Source organism: Stegastes partitus, unplaced genomic scaffold (assembly GCF_000690725.1).
Source record: "Stegastes partitus isolate 25-593 unplaced genomic scaffold, Stegastes_partitus-1.0.2 Scaffold164, whole genome shotgun sequence".
In the NCBI taxonomy this organism is placed as follows: Eukaryota; Metazoa; Chordata; class Actinopteri; family Pomacentridae; genus Stegastes; species Stegastes partitus.
Genome location: NW_007577895.1, coordinates 214,821 through 235,108, shown reverse-complemented (window position 1 = coordinate 235,108; position 20,288 = coordinate 214,821). Strand labels below are relative to the sequence as shown.

The window sequence follows — 20,288 nt, the reverse complement described above, 5'->3', positions numbered from 1 at the left end:
CTTTGGTATTTCGATCTTAAGTGTATAATTTCTATCTGGTCAGTAGTTTTCCCTATAATAATACTATAATAATGGTCCACGTATTTATGACAAACGCTACAAAAAGAAAAAAACTTTTAATTGGACTACAAGTCCCATAACCGCTCTGTAACAAGCGCTCTTTGATTGCAGTTCTATCTTTGTACCGCAAGATGGCGCCTAAACACAAACGGTGTTTATTAGCTTCTGTGAAAATCTGCTTGTCTTCACAGAATATCCCGCGAAGCAGCACAACGATATTTTAGTACGCGTTAAGGTATCGTTGGCGAGGACTGAGAGGCAAAAAAGAACAATAAGGTAGTTGTTTTAAATGAAATGTTTGTCGCTTCTGCCCCCGGAACGTTTGTGTAGCAGGGTGAAGTGCCACTACGGACGGATTCATTGACGGACCGTACACAAACCAACGTGAGTGAAAGAACAGTTTTTGGAAAAATGTAAATGTCAATCAACAATATAGACTTAATGTCATACTAAATTAATAATCTTTGTTTGTGTAACTATTAAACGTTTGACACTCGCGCGGGAGTAAACATAAAGCTAGCTAACTGGTTATAGTTGAGTACTAACACCACACATGACATCAATGTGTAAGTAACTGATATTATCAGTGGCTAATGGGCGTGTAAACACTATTCATTCCGTAATAACTCCAGTCATGATTTTAATTAATTTTTTGTTCTGCTTTGATGTCAGTATAAGGTCCTTTTGGTCCTGTTTGGCTGTTTGTTTACATGTCATGTTTGTGCTTCTTGCTCTTTCTTTTCAGGAGCATCTTAATGCTGATTAAAAAGGCCTGCAGACTTGGTGGATGTGTTAGGTCTTTTGTTTTGACACGCCCGGCCCATCTCTCTTTCAGTTCCAGCAACATGGCCAAGAGCAAGTTTGAGTATGTTCGCAACTTTGAAACAGATGACACTTGTCTACGGAACTGCTATATTGTTGTGAGGCTGGATGGGCGCAACTTTCACAAGTGAGCTTTCTGTTTTTTCTGCATTTTTATAAAGACATGAGTGATTTTGCTGATCGGTTGTGTTAATACAGTATTTGAAATTGTGATGCTGTTTTGAGTTTTTTCTTTCCTTTCATTTTGTTTCAGATTTGCAGAGCAGCACAAGTTCACGAAACCCAATGATAACAGGGCATTGGGACTGATGACCAGGAGTGCACGCTCTGTCATTGAAGAGCTTGAGGATGTAGTCATCGCCTATGGCCAAAGCGATGAGTTCAGCTTTGTTTTTAAGAGGACTTCCAACTGGTTCAAAAGAAGAGCCAGGTACTGAGGTGTTATCCTACTGTAGAACAATTTCATTCATCTATCATTTTATATGATTGTCTAACCTCATTACTTCTTCTGCTTTCCTGGCAGTAAATTCATGACCCATGTAGCCTCCCAGTTCTCCTCCTCATATGTGTTTTACTGGAAGGAGTTTTTCGGAGAGCAGCCCCTCCTGTACCCCCCAGGCTTTGATGGGCGTGTGGTCCTGTATCCTAGCAACCGTAACCTCAGAGACTACCTCAGTTGGAGGCAAGCAGACTGTAAGTACATACTTTGCTCGATCTGATTTGAAAATCACATATTTGTCCTGTAGGGCTGCAAGGTGGCTCGGTGGTTAGCACCGTCACCTCACAGCAAGAAGGTTTCCAGTTCGAATGGTGAGGACACCCAGGATCTTTCTGCGTGGAGTTTGCATGTTCTCCCCGTGCAGCGTGGGTTCTCTCCGGTTCTCCGGCTTCCTCCCACACAGTCCAAAAACATGTTAAGGTTAATTGGTGGTTCTAAATTGTCCGTAGGTGTGAATGTGAGTGTGCTTGGTTGTCTGTCTCTAAGTGTAGCCCTGTGATAGGTTGACAACCTGTCCAGGGTGTCCTTCACCCTACCTGAGCTGAGATAGGCTTCAGCCCCCCGTGACCCTAGTGAGGATTAAGCGGTGTATAGATAATGGATGGATGGATGGATATTTGTCCTGTAGTGAAAGATGTCAGACTTTATGTGTTTCTTTTGTTTTGTTTTGTTTCTTTCAGGTCACATAAATAATTTGTACAACACAGTGTTTTGGACATTAGTGCAAAAAGGAGGACTTACCACAGCACAGGCAGACGAACGCTTAAAGGTGAGAGTGAAACACAATCTAGATCAGTTTGTTTGTGTGTCCATTGGTAGATACATGCGTATACACGAATACACTGAACATTATACTCATTACAAGTAGAACCACTACTTCTTTGACTGTTATGTATTTTAAAATTTATAAGAAAGCTAATAAATTGTTAATGGACTAGAACAACTCATAAAAAGGAAAACCTGCATATTTGGAGCGTATAAAGCATAAAATAGATGAAAGACATAACACTGTCAATTAGCAATGGATACACAAGAGGTCAGCTACACAGGATTTAATGTGTACAATGGGTCATGATCGCCCTACATTTCCAAAACTAAGGCACGTTTGCTTACATTTACTAAGTAAGACATCCATCCCAAAAACACGTTCTGTAGATTCATATGTAGAGGTGTGGCCGCAGCAAAAGCACAATAATAAAAGTTTTCACCTCTTCTAGTTCCCATAATATTTATAACACCATCTATCTCTAATTAGCTGTTGAAATAAAGCACAACAGATTTGTGCATTTGTTCTGATCTTTGGAGCAAATGTCCACATAAAGGATATAATAATATCTTATTGGATGTTTCAGTGTTGCCACAGATATGATTTTTAAAGTCACACAGCCATTTCTCTGTGCACAGTAAAGCTTTTACTTGCAAGCAACGTTCGGGGGCAAACCGATGCCTGTCAATTAGATTTTTGTATCAATTACTTTTAAGCAAATCAGTTTGTCATTATTAATCCAGTTTCTCTCATTTCCAGGAAATGAATCATAGGTAATGTTAATAGGCAATTAAATGTTCAAGCCGTTTGTGAAATAGACTAAGCATCTGTGTTTGAGCTTTAAAGATATTTACAAGCGATTCACTGTTGCTTTATTCTTTATCATATAAATACCATGACCTTATCATAGTCTGGCTTCGACTGCACTGTGTTATTTACATCCCTCAGCTGAGGAGTACCTGTTATCTTCATGAGAAGACTGAGGCTGTCATGTTAAAAGACAAATGCTAAAGTAACTGGTATTGTCTTGTTTGATTCTTGGTCAGACCTCTGACCCCGATCCTGGTGTATGAGCTCTGCTCTTCTTTCAGCTGAAGTACTCACTCTGCATTTGTAACCTGTAGGATTCTTTATTAGATCCAAAAGACATATACTATTGCACTTTGATTGCTTTCATTACGGTTCATCCAGGCCTCAACGACCTTTCAGAATGTTGTAATTTATTGTTCTAAGAGGGAAACCAGACTCCTGCACCTCCTCCTGCTCCATTTTCAAGCTTTAGAGAATCTAGCTTGTGACAGGTTTTAGCCAAACACAGGGCTTTTCACTCAGAGCAGGTAAGAGAGTATAAAGAGAAAGAAAATCCACAGTAGGAGTAAGATATTAAAGGGCTTTTGCTCAAGAGAGTCAGGTTTGAATTCTGCGTGATGCCACAAATTAATGTTGACTTTCAGTCTGACTACATTTGTACATTTAAATTGGGTGTAAATCTGGTGGGAGGAGCTTAAAACAGAGCTTTCTGCCTACTGCAGCTTTCAAAAAGTTTGATAGACTCTTTTATTACTCCCCTTATTATTTGTTTATTTTTAAAATTTGTAGTTTATGGGCATTTTTGTCCCATTATTCAGAGACTTTGTGAAGACACAGGGCTTATCGGGTCGCCTCCCTTATCATTATTTTGTCAGAATAAACATTGGGTTAAGTAATGGAAACAAAACCTACAGGTTAGATTTCAGCTGCCTCTTTATAAATTATTTATTGCTACGTATTAAAATACTCTATAAAACATCTGCCTGTCGCTATTTGTGGCAGCGACCACGGACTGACGCAGCTGCTCTCTTGAAGTCCCTTCATCCTCCAGTGGGCTGTGAGGGAAACAACCGACAAGTGGTGGAAGTGTTCGCTGTGGCTCAATGTTTGGGCAACATGAGTCATTCACAGCTCGACCCTTGTGGTTTCTAGTTCCTTTGCCACATTAAAAAACATTTTAAGAGAACAATAAAACCAGCATGGCAGTAGTAAAAACAGTGGGTGGTGGTGTCTTTGTATGGTCATTTGGTTTTGTTGGCAGAATGGATAAAGAAATTACCTGAAAGCTTTAAAGTTGTACACGGAGTGTAGTATGAGCTGAGTTTTGTACACACTTGATTTCGGTAGTATTTACATGCATGTATCCAACTGTATTTCTCCATTTTCAGGGAACACTAGCTGCAGATAAAAATGAGATCTTGTTCTCAGAGTTTGGCATCAACTACAACAATGAATCAGCCCTCCACAGGAAAGGCACCACCCTGATTTGGGAAAAGGTAGGTTGTTAAAGATTGAATTAAGGCTGCACAGTTATTGCAGAGGAACTCATTGACTTCTACTTCACTCCGTGATTTTGATTGATTTTTATTTCAAACGTCAAAACTTAAAGGACTTTCAAATGTTTTCCAGTAAAGTTAGGCCTACTCCACATCCATCCATCCATCCATCCATCCATTATCTATACACTGCTTAATCCTCACTGGGGTCGTGGGGGGCTGGAGTCTATCCCAGCTGACTTAGGGCCAAGGCAGACATCCTGGACAGGTCGTCAGTCTATCACAGGGCTACACTTAGAGACAGACAACCAAGCACACTCACATTCACACATGCAAACTCCACGCAGAAAGATCCCAGGTGTCCTCACTGGGACGCGAACCTGTGACCTTCTTGCTGCGAGGCAACGGTGCTAACCACCGAGCTACCTTGCAGCCCCCTACTCCACATGTACATGCATATTTTTTCCTTTGGTCTCAAAACACAAAGAAAAATCCACCTGAAGACACAAAAACCTAAACTGAGAGCGTGCTAAACCAACCCTAAAGCCATGTTGGCCAGTTAGAAGCCTGAAAAAGCTGTGAAGTGTAACTAATGGCGCATTAAGGAAGAGGGCATCGTATATGTGGACTGATTCTTACGCCTCTCTTTCTCCATATGGTAGAACTGTACATTTATGTGTAAACATATAAGAAGCAATGTTAACGCTGGTATTATTTTGGCCACATCCGCCATTTCACAATATCACCTCGTGTAAACAAAGGAGATAACGTTGCACACTTTGACATCACAAGCCAGAAACCCAGTTTCCCCTTGTCTACATGTCCACACTGCAAACAGAGTTTCTAAATATCTTCATCCTGGAGGGAGCTTTCCAGAAGCTCTGTTCTCAGTGCCTTAAAACAGCATTTGTGTGTGGACGAAAGACAAAAAGTAAAAAAAACTAAATAAAAAATTATAAATAATACCTGTGTATGTGTGGAGAGTGCCTGAGATACATTCTGTTTCAACTGGACCTGCTGTTGGTGGAGAAACTGTCTCTTTCTCTGCTTGGTCAGTTTTGACCTGTGTGGTTTGGAAATGGGATCAAAATAGTATTCTTGCCGATGTCTGATTTACTTGTATTTTATAACTAATTTTGGCTGATTGCCGATATATGCACATGTTTTTTCCACCAAACTGCAGGCAGCATCAGGTCTCTCCTGTAGTGGAATTAACATGATACTATGTCTGCCCTAATCATGATGGTTTACTGGTAGGTGCTGACATAAAATACAGTGCTCTTTAAATGTGCACGTTCAAAAACTCCTTCAAAACCCATAAACGTTAATTCTGACAAGTGCAAGTCATCTGTCAATGTACATTTTGGACTTCTGTCACTATTTCATTGTGACGCCTTTATCGGTTGATACCAGTGACTACTTTGCAGTTTTGGCTGACAGAAAAATTAGTTTCTAAGCTTTTGCATGTTTGAGCCTAGTAGCTGTTGCATTATTGAATGTTGTTGTCTGTTTTTCTCTTTGCTCCAAGTCACATCATTAGCAATTTAGAAACTCTCACTGCAAACAAAAACACTTTAAGTTCAGAAAATTGGTCGTCAGCTTCTATCGATTCAACATTTTCTTTAGCCTTGTATTAAAATGTTCCCGTATTCCCAAATGCTATTACTGTAAGGATATATATTTCCCTCAATTTGTAGGTCTTTATTTATATATTTCAGTAATTTCCCCGAGGTCTCCACCAAAGGGATCAATAAAGTTCTATTCTATTCTAAACCTTAATGCCATGTTGACATTAAAGGAACATAACAGCTGACTGGTTGGTTTACTAAAAGATGGCATTCTCACAAAAGAGCATTATTGTGAAATATGCAGAAGTTTTAGAGTCTTTTGCAACAGTGATACTTACAGTTGAAACCAGAAGTTTACATACACATAAAACAGGAAAAGTTTGTCTGATTTAATATCAGACAGTGAGAAAAAAAAGAGGTTTCATGTCTTTTTATACAGGGTATGTAAACTTCTGGTTTCAACTGTATACAGTGAGATTGCACATGACATGGCATGGCATCATGGATTAGTTATGCAAGGAGATGAGAAAGATACATCAACAAGCCAAGATCAGAAATGCACAGCAGCACTTTTGCTCAAAAGCACAAAAACAAAAATGCAGTTTCTCGTTGTAAGGAGACTTTCTACTTATAATCAGTAGCTTTTTCACAAGATTGTGACATTTTCTTGGCATCACAAGACACCAGTTTATTTATTTATTCATATCCAGACAACAAAGATGAAGTTCTCACAAGGAGATGGTTAGTTTAACAGTTTTCCTGGCTCTGTACCAACATATCCAAACTTACTAATATAAGACTTTACCCTGTGGAACCCAGTATCCATTAATTGTAGGTCAAACAAATATATGTAATAGTTCCCAAAATGTTGTACTGTTCCTTTAAGTTACCTTTAATCATATGAATCATATTTCCAATTTCTTCTATCCAGCGTGATGAGACTGTCACTAAACGCATGAAGGTCCCAAACCAAGAGGAGAAGGACATGGCGGTTACTCGTAGCAGGAAGCGGGTGGAGGCCTACCACTGTGACATTATAGGAGAACAGTTCTGGGAGGATCATCCAGACATCTTGGAGGACGACAACTGATAGCTGCCTCTCTCCTGCTTTGGGAGAACAACTCTAAACTCATTGGACTAGAGAGTTAAGCAGCAACAACTTGATGTAGACTTTGTGTCAAGCACCAGGTTACCCATGAAGCTTAGTATCCGTCAAAGAAGATTCTTCTGAAATATCTTACATGACTGACTTTGTACGGTTAATCTCTTACAGTTGGACCATTTTCTTACCTTTATTCATTAAACGTCTGTTATGTTAAGGAGGATGTTTTTTGCTTTAAAAGCGTGATTATGTCAGTCGTTTTCAAAGGGAAGCAGATCATTTCATAGTCGTTGGTAGCAGTGGGAAAGGAGGACGTGTGTGACGAGTTTATAGTCTGACCAAGGCATCTGCTCACTCCTCTCTAGTCTAGTCCAGTGTAATTAGCTCTCCTAAGGTTGCTTTTCCAAAAATATATCCCCATTTGATATCAAGAATGGTATTCAGAATACTACCAACACTTGATCATTCAGCATGTTTCACATGTTTCCTCTTGGCCCACTGCTTTCGGTGCTGAGAGGTTTTTCGACAGCGTTCGCCCATTTTGTTCATCTTCTTTTTTCAGAATTCCTAGTGTTTGAATTTTAATGTTTCCGGAAGCCTTTCTGCAGAGTGATCAATATCACTTACAGCCTGTAGTAGGAAAAAAGTGTATCTGAGGTAGAAATAAGCAGAGTAAAGCAGAAACCAATACCTTGACTGGAGTGAGTGGCCTTGTCTTGCAGCCAAGGCAGCATTTAGGGATGTGAATGGATTCATCGGCCAGCACTGTCATCAGCGCTAAGAATACCTCGCACACCCTGCATACACTCTACCCTCCTGACATGTGCTCTGTGGCATATTTATCATCGCACTTATAAATGACCGGCTCAGTATGAATGGCTGCTGGAAGCTTGAAGTGGCACAAGCCCACTGTATTTCGTTACTTCAGTCGGCTCAGTTACTGTGGGGTGTTGCCGCTGTATTTTTGGTTCCGTGACCTTGTTTAAAGTATGTAGCTACTATACTGTACTTTATGTAACCAGAAGTGAACTTTCTACCCTCTCTATGGATTCAGATTATTTAATCGTGGCCTGTTTGTTTTAATTAGACTCTATTCATTCTCTATATCGACTTAGTGAACAATTAAACACAGACACATTTTCTTGATAACATAAAAAAGCTGTGTGTTTCGATCCACCTGCTTGAGTCACGGACAAACTCTACACATACATTGACGACATATGGCTTCATAGAAGAGAGGAAATCCTAGAAACCACAACCTGTTGAGGCCAGTGCTACAGTTATTTAAAGACGGCATGTATTTACACGCTGAGCTCATATAGATGCCCACTGGTTGGTTGGGAAAGTACAAAAGACTCCACACTAATTGAAAAAAACTTCCTTAATAGGGCTTTGAAATTATTTCCTTTCCTCAGTTCAGGTGAGGCGACATCGCTGTCGAGACATAAGCTGCGTTCACATGTCATTCGGACCGCCGGTTAACTTTTAACTCGTGTCAACCTTGAACATAGTGTGAAATTTTAACAGCAACAAGATCTCCCACAAGTTGAAAAGAGCCACTGAAGTGTTGCCAACAGAACTGCATTGTTTGCATTTACTGCTAGAAAAACCGACACAGTGCATTAATAGATTTGAACTAATTTAACAGAAGATACGTAGACCATTAGGATATGTTTTCACTATTCACAATACAAATACTTAACATATAATAGTCCCTAGTTTAGTCAGTTTTAATGGTGTGAGGCTAGCAGTTTGAAAAAATCCATTAAACTCCGTAGATGTATTTAATATATGGAATAGTTGTGAGCATCTGTTATATTACATCTTCAGTGGCTTTGCATATAAACTTCCTCTGTGGTCATTGGTTCAACCCCTAAAACCACATCTCTGTGTCATATTTAGTTTGACACACTTTAATGAATATACTCCCTTCATGCCCTAAAATGTTGCTTTAGATGTCTGTTTCCTCCTTTACAATGGGAACATCTATAAAGTCTCTACTCCAACAAGTACACCAGCTCAGATGCCATAAATCTTTTCGATTAGCTAAGCAATGACAGGCTAAAAACTGATTCTGACTAAGAATAATGAAACAGAAAGTCTCACCCTGCACAGGATTGGTTCTTCAGGTTTGTGACATATAAAACCCTGAAAGTCTGAATCTGTGTTTTTGAGACTTTAATGTGTACAGTGCAGTTTTCAGGTGGAAATGCTCAGCCATGGTGCCGACTGATTACTATTTTACTCAACATGTGTATACTAGAATAAAAAATAAATAGATAAAACACCATATAGAAATGTGACAAAAAAAACGATTTGAACTGAAGGGGGGCTTTAAATGAGAAAATATAACCCTGATTATGTTGTAGTGATGCCCTCAGGATTATCTAAAGCTGGGTTTTATTGCAAGCAGGTCATGAAAGATGTGGTCATTTAAGGTAAAGAGTGTCTTGTTTCCAGACAAAGATGATATTGATTGTAACATGAGAAATGCAGGATCTAGCTTTTTTCCCCCAGTGAAAGTACGCATATCTATCTATTGTATGAAAAGTGGCCATTCTTTCTATCATGTTTCCAACTTTATGTAAGTAAAGTACAACACTAATGAATGCATGTGAACCTTAAATAATCCCTGCAGGATGGAAACAGCCTCATCGCAGGATAATCATCATCATGAGGCTCCTGCAAAGGGTTGAAAAACATCGATCGCATATCTGCACACTGTTCCCTCTGCAGCTTGTATTTCCAACATCAGGCTTCTGCAATCGTGACTTGGGTGTCTTGTTGCTCGCTGGTACATCTTTTCATCACATCCTGGCTTGCGTCGTCGGTGTCCCTGCGAGGGGAGGGCTTGATAACGACGCGGGGATGTGCGCCCCGCGGTCTGCCAGCATCTCATTCAGTCTAACGGCGGCGGCGGCGGCGGAGGATCATCGAGATGTCACACCAGCAAATCCATGCGATGTGAACCGACCCGGGCTGCTCCGTTTTTTAGCACATTTATGTCTCAGTTTGGCGACTTCAATCGGAGCCTTTTGCTTTTAGAATGCGTCCTGGAGCGCGTCCTCCTCCTCCTCCTCCTGCGCCTCTTCTTCTCCTCCTCGGTGTTGTGCGGTCCTCTCTGTGTTTCATAGTTTTCCTGCACTGTGTCGAGGCTGCTGCTGTATCTGAAGGCGGTGTTTACAATGGTGAGTGGGGCTGTTTTCTGGGAGCGATCATTAAAATGATGCTTTCTTGTGGCAGCAGATCGTTGGATGCATTTGTTTGTTTGAAATGCAATGTTGCACCACGTGTTTGCATGCATCAGTATTTATCCATCATAACGGATGCAATCAAAAATAGCCCACAATCGTGCATTGTGTTGTATTTTTTCCCCCCACGTTTTGCCTTCATTTCCTTTGTTTTTCATTAGGAGAAAAGACACAGGCTTCACCGAGGAGCATCCTCCAGCACGTACAGAGTTATGAGATTACTTATCCCATTTGGCTGCATCCGCTCAGACACAAGCGGTCTGCCAACAAAGAGGTAAGTCTGTGTCATCATTTTGTTAAAAAGACTTTTAAAAAAAAAACATGAATCAGCTTTTTTTTTAATGTGATGCAATCAGTGAATTATCTCTCTTTGGGGTTTTTCTTCCAGCACCCAGCAGAGGAACAGGTTCTGATCTCAGCTGAGGGTCAGGAGCTCCGACTACACCTGGAGAGAAATGAGTGAGTGACTTAAGTGCACCACATCTCCTTTATTTATCATGCAAAGGAATAAAGCAGCAACCTTTGTGTCAGATTTTGCATTTCAGAGAGATGTGTCTTCATAGGAACCACAGCAAAATAAGGCAAATCAAGAAAATGCAAAATTCCCGTCTGATTAAATCGCAGGACAATAACACTGTCCTGTGTGTCCTTATATTAGTAATAGGAATCATCTTTTCTTATAGAGCACTTTGTAAAATCCAAGTTGCTTCACAAGACAACAAAAATAACACCCACAAGCCTTTAAATCATCAACATGTAAAACTCAGCCTGGTGTAGTAAAAGCAACACTGTGTTAACACAGCAAAAAAAAATATTGTTGCAAGAAATAAAAGAGACTCCAAAGAACATTAAAACTCAACTAAAACAGGAAAAGCTCGCAGATAAAAGTTTGTTTTATCGGTGATCCGGTGAAGCGACTTAGAAGAGGTCACTGACTCAGACGACCTGATTTCCTTGGGCAGATTGCTCTGGAGCCTCAGGGCCCCGAAAACAAACGCTCAATCCCCTTTAGACAAAAGACCTCGAAGATGTTAAAGTGGTGCATACAGAACTAAAAGACCAGAAATATAGCCAGGAGAGAAGCCATGAAGGGCCTTCATTGGCAAAAATGTAAAAACTATCCCAAAAACATAATAGGAATCTGCACCAAGAGGCAAAACTGGAGTGATGTGCTCCCGTTTCTTAGCTTTGATTAATCTGGTCACCCTTCCACAAGACGGCCCGGCTACAGCCCTGTTTATTTGACCAGATGTTAGCTGTCACAGACGCATTTATAAGGTCAGTGCCCCCATGGGTGCCGAGAGAGGGATGAAGGGGAGGAAAGAGGGCGATGGTTTCGGCAAACACAGGGCTGACACCCGATCTGTGTGCCTTGGGCAAACAGGAAGAGATATTGTGCTTCTGCACCTAACATCCTGTAATCTGATGGAGCGGTTCCTGTCCAGCAACAATGGGATGGTGATAGGAACGGAGCGAAGTATCTCATCCGTTTAATGGACAGTGTGGCAGGATAGCAAGGGGAGAGCGCTGCAGCCCCTGAGATATCGGTGGTGACAACAGAGCTGTGGTTTATCACTTTTGGAGTGGAGCCAGCGCACAAGTGGACTGGGAAGCTTTTATGAACGCTAGAAATGAAGTCCATTTTTACCCTCCAGTGTGTGCAGCCTGTGTCATTCATTGACAGGCGCGTACACACTAACAAACCGTGACTCCACTGCGTCTGACTGGATGTCCCCTCAGGGATTTGCCCCCCTGCTCTGCCCTGACCGGCAGGTGGTCATGCTGTTAGGTTTCCTCCTGGGCGAGGAATTTTCATCCATCACAAACTGTCTGTGCATGTGTGGCAAGAGAGAAAATAGAGAAGGGATGACAGAAAGTTGATTTATGTGGTCTAAGATAGGTTTATTGAAACTTCTACAGTCTTTTGGTACTTCAACACGAGATGAGGGCCTTAACTGATATAATGACAAACTGTTGTAGTTTGTTTTACTTAAAAGAACATATTTTGAAACCATTTTGTGCAACTGTTAATTTCTCCAGTGACAGGAAGGGTGTGGACATTTCTTCAGTGGTGCAAGTCATTTCTGCTAAAGTCACAGTTACAGAAGAACACACTGCTGTGGGAAAGTTACTGTTTAGGAAAGGTGACTCAAAGAAACTCAAAACAGTAGTGAAATGTTAATTTGATAATAATGAGAACATTTTAGGGTAAAAATGGATGTTTTCTATTAAAAACACACATCCTTGGTATTGATTCTTTAATGTTCTGTGTCTAAGAACTGCGATCTATTGATCTGGAAAACTCATGTAAATGTTTGTTTCATTCACTTCAACTTTCCCCATTAATTCTTGCCATCATTCAGTCATAGGTCATATAAAAACTGTTCGGCAGACATATGGCATTAATGAAACTATGTTCGTTATAATTAATTGACACAAATCTTTACCGTTTTGATTCATTTAAATGCAAATTTTAAGGCATTTCTGTACAAAAAGTTAATTTAAGTGGCACAATTTGAAAAAACTATTTACTCAATTTTACAAAATAGTTTTTACACTTGCTTGACTTTTTTTTTGACATTTTTAAAAGAGTTCACAGGAGATTGAAACACATTTTTCTCTGACAACATTTAACTTGCTCAACTGATCAACTGTTTCTGCTTCGTTGTTGGTCAAAACCAGGAGACATGAAAGAACTTTCTTTTACTCCTCAAGACTTTTTTCCCCCGTTTTTTTTTACATTAAAAAAGGGTTTAGGGCGCTGAAAGACCAAAATGGCCACAACCAAATTCAGCTTCAAAATGGTAGCTCACGGACCTATGGTTGACATTACAGTGACTTTTATTTACAGTCTGTGCCAGAAATGCAACAACGAATGAATGAAAATGTTGCTCCATGTCTATAGATTGTGTAAACAGACAACTGTTTTACATTTGACATATCAGCTTAAAAGGTGGAGATATGCTTGAAAGTCACCAAACAAAAGTAATTCCAAGTTGTACCAGTTCAACACCAAGATATTAGTTTGGCTTCTTAGAATGAGCCATAAGCTTCAGTCTTCCATATTTGTTCCTAACCAGAGACTCCCCTACTGGGTTACCATGTTTTGATTAGTTGCCTGTTGACCTAATGTGGAGACACAGCTGACTGTGTGAGACTACAGGCTAAAGGCTGAGGAAGACGGCAGTTTGTGTCATGAAAGATTAATGTCTACATTTTGGAGAGAAGCCAGAGAAAACGCTGCCAGCGTCCATCCCTGTGTCCTGGCTACTCCCCTGTGTCCTCATTGCACCTACAACTGCGTTCCTCGGACAGTCAGCAGACCAGAGAGAAACCTAAGTAGCTGCGAGACAATCTCGTCTTTGTGTTTATCCCCTGCAACATTTTACATCTATTTTTCAGCAGCTGTCCTCCTTTTAGCTTCATCACTTCACCAGCACTTCACTTAATCTATCAGCTCATCAAAACACGCAAGAAGACGTAATTGTGAATGTTTGCGGACACGAGTACTCCCAGTGGCTGCAGTCCAGACTCAATCCATTTCTGTCCTCCCTGGTCATGCTTGTCAAGGTGTGTGTGCATAGATCTTTTTTTTTCTTTAGGTTTGTACTTAAGTGTGCATGTGTGCCTGCCTGAGCTTTTATCTTAATGAGCGCTGCACCCATAGAGGATTGATTCAGTTAAGAGCCAGGCAGGGGCCGTAGTGTGTGCTGACTCAGAGAGCAGGAAAAGGGATGTAAAAACAGAGCAAGAGGGGGAGGAAGCTGTGTGAGAAAGTGAATGATGAAGCACAGGAGAAGGGTTGAGGTGAGAAGAGTCATGCAAAGAGGAAAGTAGAGACAGTAGGGGTCAGTTTGGGTGTGAGTTATATCCATGCGGTTCAGATATGAATCGTGCGGATATTCTTGCTTCCTCCTCCGCATGACTTTCCCTGTTCTCCTGCTTAATGCCCTTCCTGCACACCCTTAAGTGCATGAACCTGAATTAAGCACTCCCTTGGGAAATGCACGCAGTATTGTTTCTCCTCTCCTTTCCTTCTCCTCTCGTCTCCTCTCCTCACCCCATATCTCTTCCACTGTCCGGCTTTAAAAAAAAAAAAAACGAGCACCTCGGTTCTTCCTCATTTCTTTCCTCCTCTCACCTCGTGTGATATTCCCCAGGGCTCCAGGACAAATATACATCTCCCACGCGCTCTCTGGGTTTTGGGAGACTGCGGCCACACGCAGACAGATGACACACACTGATACACTAGTGCACACAGCAGCCCCCGAAAGAACACAAATAAGACTCAAAGCACAGATGTGATGGATTGCAGGTCCAGGGAGCAGAGAGCCGGGGATGCATTCGCTTTGTCCTTGTTTCCCTGGTGTCTATGTTTAGTCTCGCAGCGGCGCAGTCCTGTCTGCTTAGATGTTATGCTGAGGGCCTCTGTGTTAGCCTCTGTGCGCGCCTCGCTAGCCTTCCCCTTCGCAATAAAAGCCTCTTCATCATCTGTTGCTGAGTGGTACTTTGACTTTGCATCAGCCGTCTCCCTCAAACCCTGTGTGGTGATGTCATCCGATACTATGAGAGAATGCGACCCACTGACCCCAATGCATTACCCCACATCCCATTCTCTGCCCCCCTCTTCACTATCTCCAAAGTACATTAGCATTACTCCCCCACCCCTTTCTTTCTTTCTCCTCCAGAGGATGAACCGAGCCTTTGTCTCAGCCTCACTGCCAGACAGTCCTGATGTCAGCCAGCGTTACTCTCCTCAATCACAGCGTCTGTCCGGACGCTGGACGACATCCAAACGTTGTCGAGCGCTCCAGCCATCGCACAGAGCGTTTTTACAGTCGTGATTTGAAAGCTTTCACAGTATTTACCAGAATTACAATTAGGCTTAAAGCTTTGTGATACTCCAGAAGTGTTGCTGCGGAGTTTTACACTCGTTGACCCCGAGACTTGGCAGCGAGATTAAGTTTACGCCGACTGTTGCTGGCCAAGTTAGGACTGGCTTTGAGAGCAGAAGTGAGTGTAGAAACAAGCATTTTTGCTAATTTAATATATCCAACCGCCAGATTTTGTCCACTTTCATTTATCAAAGGCATCATTATCTTTATTAATTTTGTATGTGGAGCTGAAATGACCGCTTGATCCAACAATTAATCCATCAAAAAATAAAAGAAATCAGCAGCAAGTTTTAAAACAATTGTCATTTATCAAGCAGAAATTTAAAACACTGGTAGCTACCATCCTACAAAATGTGAAAAGTTGCCGCTTTAACGCAAACATAACTGTTATTAATATCAGAAAAGAAATCTGAAGATATCACCTTTGACTCTTGGAGATTTCAGTGGCCTTTTTTTAATATGTGCATGTGGATTTTCATACACAACTATAATGTGGAAACAAATATAATTTCATCTGTCAATATAGATTTAAAAGCAGTAGTGTAGTTAGTGCAATCGAATGTGGATTAAGAAGGCTTTCTGGAGGAGAAAGTCCTCTCTGATACCCTTGGTTCAAATAATACGTTCAAACAGCTAGCAGACAAATTAATATCCTGATGATCTTTACATTTCAGTTGTCCTATTTTTTCAGCTAGTGGTCTCTTCACTTGAGCGGTTTTCATTTTTTCCTCCCTTACTGTGCACCTGCCTGCTAACATCTGGAGACACCAATGAGTCAAAATGAAACTCATCAGTTGGACCACACCCAGAAGTTGTTATTTTTGGTGGTTTTTGTGGTTGTTTCTTCAGGCAATGTTCACCTGAAATTCTCCTCTTAACAGATTGAATCAATGAAGGCTTGGTGCAACTATAACGGATGTTCAAATCAAATCAAATCAGCTTTATTTATAAAGCGCTTTAGAACAGCCACAGCTAGAACAACAACAATAAAAACAGCAAAGCGCAAATAAAAACAACTAAAACAGAGCGAGGTCTCATGCTAAGGTTAAAAGCCAGTGAATAAAAGTGGGTTTTGAGGTTGGTTTGAAAAACAGACAGTCCCCTCCTCCTCAAGGAACAGCTGATCAGCTAACCGGAGGTACCGTGCAGGGGCGTAGGGGTAAAGAAGCTCAGAGAGGTAGGGCGGGGCGGAGCGAGGCCATTTAAAGATTTAAGTGGTTGTTTAAAAATGGTTGAGGAAACGGTTGTTATAGAAGTTACTTCCACTGCAGTAAATCAAATAGATGTATGCATAAGTGGGTGCAATAATTACATAAATAGTGTTTAATCGTACGCAACCTTCAGCCTGCTCGACAGTAGCTGCACCAGAACGTCGACTTTTCATTAAAATTCACGGTGGCATGGTTATCCTTTAAGTGCCGATTTTATGGCTTTGTTAACGGCATGTTGTGTCTACATGTCACATGGTGGCAGGTTATATGGCCATACATCTAGCAGTGTACACACTCTGTGATCCCCAAGGACTAGTAAGTCAGCACAGTTTAGCTCAGAAATAGAGCCGCTGACTGGCATGTGAGGATAAGGGAGAACCGAGGAGTCATTACGTGTTTCTCTCATGGAAGAAGCGATTGCCCTTCGTGTATAATGACTGTGGAAAAGCAGCAGGGTAAAAGTTCAGTCAATCTCAAGCTATTCTGCCATTAATTCTGCCTGTTAGAGCGACAGAGATGAGAAGAGAGCGTGGTGGGAATATTTAAGAAGTAAGAGAAGCTGGAAAGCTATGGAGGAAGGCCAGATATAAATGAGGCTAGAAGGTCAAACCCGAACATGTCGGGAGTTACCCCGCGTATCAGCCGGATACATAACCACCAACCGATCAATTTTAAGTCCTTTCTAAGACTCGTATGTGAAAGCACAGCCCTTCCTCCCAGTGAGTCAAAATCTGTTTAAAGGATGAGGCAGTCGGTTTTCTGTCTTTGACTTGCTTTGTTGCAGATCGCATCAACAGGCTGTCATTGTTTCAAGTGGCTTGTCTCCCTCAGGCTATCTGATGGGAGAGAAAAGAAAAATTCCCATCTTCCCTTCACTTGTCTTCATCATCCTTGAAAGAAGCGGTTTGACATGTTGGGAAATGTCTTAAAGATAGTTAGATAGAGATGCCACTCTTGTGAGTGTGTGTGAATGGGAAGCTGGAGGCAGCAGTTGGCTTGTTAAGTAGGAAGGCTGGAAAACAGGAGAAACAGCTAGTCTGACTAACAGTAGTATAAACCTGTAACTCTGAAATTCATTAATTAAGCTATTTTATGTCATTTGGGTAACATGTACAAAAAAATGCAGAGTCGTAGTGAGTAGTTCTAAAATATTTTTGCACATAATCACATCTAAAACCAAGATTTATCAGTGTTACATTTCTGTTTTTTGGTTGATTAAACCAACTAGCTGTGCAGTGTTTTAACTGATGGTGGATTTTGACACCTTTGGACAGAGACGTTTTATGGCAGCTCCTTGCTATAGACCTTCTTATTTAACTTTCACAAAGAAATCAAATAAACGTATTTCCACCAGTTTTTTAAATGTTCATTTACTATGTAAGTGGCACGATGGGGCACTGTTGCCTCACTGCAAACCATTTGAATACTAAAGGTAACCCAGGTTCCCTGAAAGCTGAGGCATATATCTAGCAGAACTTCCCAGATTGCATCAGTGTTTAGAAGAAATACGTTGAGAATGCACAGTTATATAGGGGCGTAAGAGGCCCCTTTGTCACTTCAGGTGGTTGGTTTGTTTTTGGACAGTGAACCTCCATGATTGGTGATTGTATCCCATAGCGACACAAGAACCATTGGTCGGCTTTCTGTGTGGAGTTTGCATGCTCTCTAAGTGTTTGAGCTTGTTCCCACAGTCCAAAGACATGCATGGCAGGTTAGTTGATGTTGTCTGGTTGTCTATGATGGAACTGCGATCTTTCTCGAGTATACCCTGCCTCTTACCCTCTGTCAGCCGGGATATGCTACAGCACACCTCTAAAGAATGAAATAAACATGGCATCATTTTGCCATTACTCTTACCCCAAGGTGAAGCCACAAGATAATAAAATGAAAAGTAAATTAAAATATATTATAGATGATGAAGCCAGTAATGTCCTGCATTTATCTAATGTTAGTTAGAGTCAAATCCACTACTTTGACCAGCATCATTAGATACATGTGGGTTTCTCTGCAGGCTGACTTCATTACAGCTGCAGCCCTTTTGATGGATCTGTGTCAGTGATGAGAGGAGGTTTAGAGGGTCGGAGCGAAAGAAAACCAGCTGCAAGACAGACAAAGTTTATGAATGAAAACAGGAAGAATGGATTGAGACCAAGCTGGAAGTTAAAAGACAGGAAAACAAGCATGAACATTTGGCTCAACCCAAACACACTCACTCAAATCTACACACACACAGATGGAGAATAAGATTTATAGAGTGTTTTACCTAAATCAAATTAATGCTGCTTTAGATAAGTGCATGCTGGCCTGATTTATCAGCCTCTCCTGTGCAATCTGTCTGGTCTTGTATGTATTGAGAAATTTCAATACACTAAAAAAAAACATGGAGAACTAACAGCCCTGTCAAACAAATGTGCTCTGGACATGCCAATAATTTAAACTAACAGCACGGGAAAGTTATCATCCATTACTTCAGCCATACTTCTCCGGGAAGTGAAAAGGTCCATATGGGTTTTATTACAACACTCTTTCCACATTCTTCTGTGTGTTTTCTTATCTCTGAGAGGATCTTTGAGTCTAAATCTTTAAGGCAGTTTGGTTTCGTAGTGTGTCTCTGTCAGAATGAATGTTTTATGAGCTGTGGGCTGCTGGAGAGAATCTGTCTCTCTTCTATCTCCACAGTTCCTGCAGCTTTTACTCATTACGTAGACAGTATATACATATATATATATATATATTTCACCATTACACCAGTGTTTTGTTGCTGTCTCCATAGATTGTGTCATATATTCTGCTGTCCCTGAGTTTGTGTTGACTTTTCCCAGGCAGCTGTTGGCTCCTGGATATCAGGAAATATGGTACACGCCGGCTGGAGCTCGCAAGTCCTCTTCACCCGCCAACACTGTAAGTCTATGAGACAGTTTGATGTCCTTAAACTGCAGAGGGGAGTTGCAAATAATAATTTAAAGACAGATTGACATCAGTGCTGTCGATTCAATCCAATGTAGGAGGATGAGACGCAGTCAGTGACATAATACGCTGCGGTTTATGCTTACATAAAAAGGTCTTATGGTTGAATGACGGACTCTCTTGCCACTGAATCACTCTGTTTCCCTACACGGAGAGCTGTGTGTTGAATTATGAATTTGCCTTCCAGGGACACTGTTTCTACCACGGCGAGGTTGTGGGCATGGAGGGTTCCAGCGTTGCTGTCAGCACTTGCTCAGGACTCAGGTAAGAGAAAACTTCATAACGCCGCCTAATACCTCGAGTTGCTCCCAGTGGCGACAGAAATTTCTCAGGATTCTGAGAAGATTTTCCCACAAGGCTAAATCCATCCAAAAATAAAAAAACTCGGTCATGAAGACATCATTTCTGTGCCCTCAGAGTTTCTTCAGCAAGAAGACGGACAGAAAGTTCTTGCACGATAACAGGAAATTATTTGATATAGATTAGATTTTGCAGAGATAATGTTTGTAATTGTTCTTGTTACTAATGTCTTTGCACTGCTCGCTCAGTGAATTGAAGCTGTTATCCCAGTGATGCTGGTTTCACAGCCTCAGTTCATTTGTTTTCCAGTGACATGCAAACGTTTTGTGCCAACAAATAAGAATTAATGGGTACAAAGCAAATTTTCTCATTACTGTCACTCACCAGCAGTGTACCTGTCTATATAATAAGTGGTTCACTGTTGTTAGTTGATTTGCCAAAATCCGAAAGACAGTGCCGTGTTCACAGCTACGAACATCAGCACTTTTCTTGTGTGTTTGATGCACATGCATGCATCCATGGTAAAAGCTTATCAGACACT

General features: G+C 41.1%; 2 protein-coding genes across 5 annotated transcripts in view; both read left to right on the top strand.

The window, feature by feature from the left end:
- The first annotated feature begins 319 nt into the window (after positions 1 to 319).
- On the top strand, positions 320 to 8,124 carry thg1l (tRNA-histidine guanylyltransferase 1-like). Of its 3 annotated transcripts, none has more exons than XM_008279570.1 (7): positions 320 to 444; positions 806 to 1,009; positions 1,136 to 1,312; positions 1,406 to 1,575; positions 2,062 to 2,150; positions 4,346 to 4,453; positions 6,953 to 8,124. In XM_008279570.1, exons 2-7 carry the CDS (start codon positions 816 to 818, stop codon positions 7,109 to 7,111), a joined length of 897 nt encoding a protein of 298 aa, XP_008277792.1. In that variant the 5' UTR covers positions 320 to 444; positions 806 to 815; the 3' UTR covers positions 7,112 to 8,124. The 3 variants fall into 3 exon arrangements, with proteins under 3 accessions (XP_008277792.1, XP_008277790.1, XP_008277793.1); XM_008279568.1 differs by having other exon boundaries at positions 320 to 473; XM_008279571.1 differs by having other exon boundaries at positions 322 to 444; positions 896 to 1,009.
- A 1,993-nt stretch (positions 8,125 to 10,117) lies between these two features.
- Positions 10,118 to 20,288, top strand: part of adam19b (ADAM metallopeptidase domain 19b) — a 19,427-nt gene continuing 9,256 nt past the window's right edge. Inside the window, exons 1-5 of one of the 2 annotated variants that reach the window (XM_008279567.1) lie at positions 10,118 to 10,311; positions 10,536 to 10,648; positions 10,763 to 10,833; positions 19,303 to 19,381; positions 19,635 to 19,711. In XM_008279567.1, the coding sequence (XP_008277789.1) occupies positions 10,170 to 10,311; positions 10,536 to 10,648; positions 10,763 to 10,833; positions 19,303 to 19,381; positions 19,635 to 19,711 (482 nt within the window). In that variant the 5' untranslated portion in view covers positions 10,118 to 10,169. The remainder of the gene's footprint in view (positions 10,312 to 10,535; positions 10,649 to 10,762; positions 10,834 to 19,302; positions 19,382 to 19,634; positions 19,712 to 20,288) is intronic. The other variant, XM_008279566.1, reaches the window with a different exon arrangement.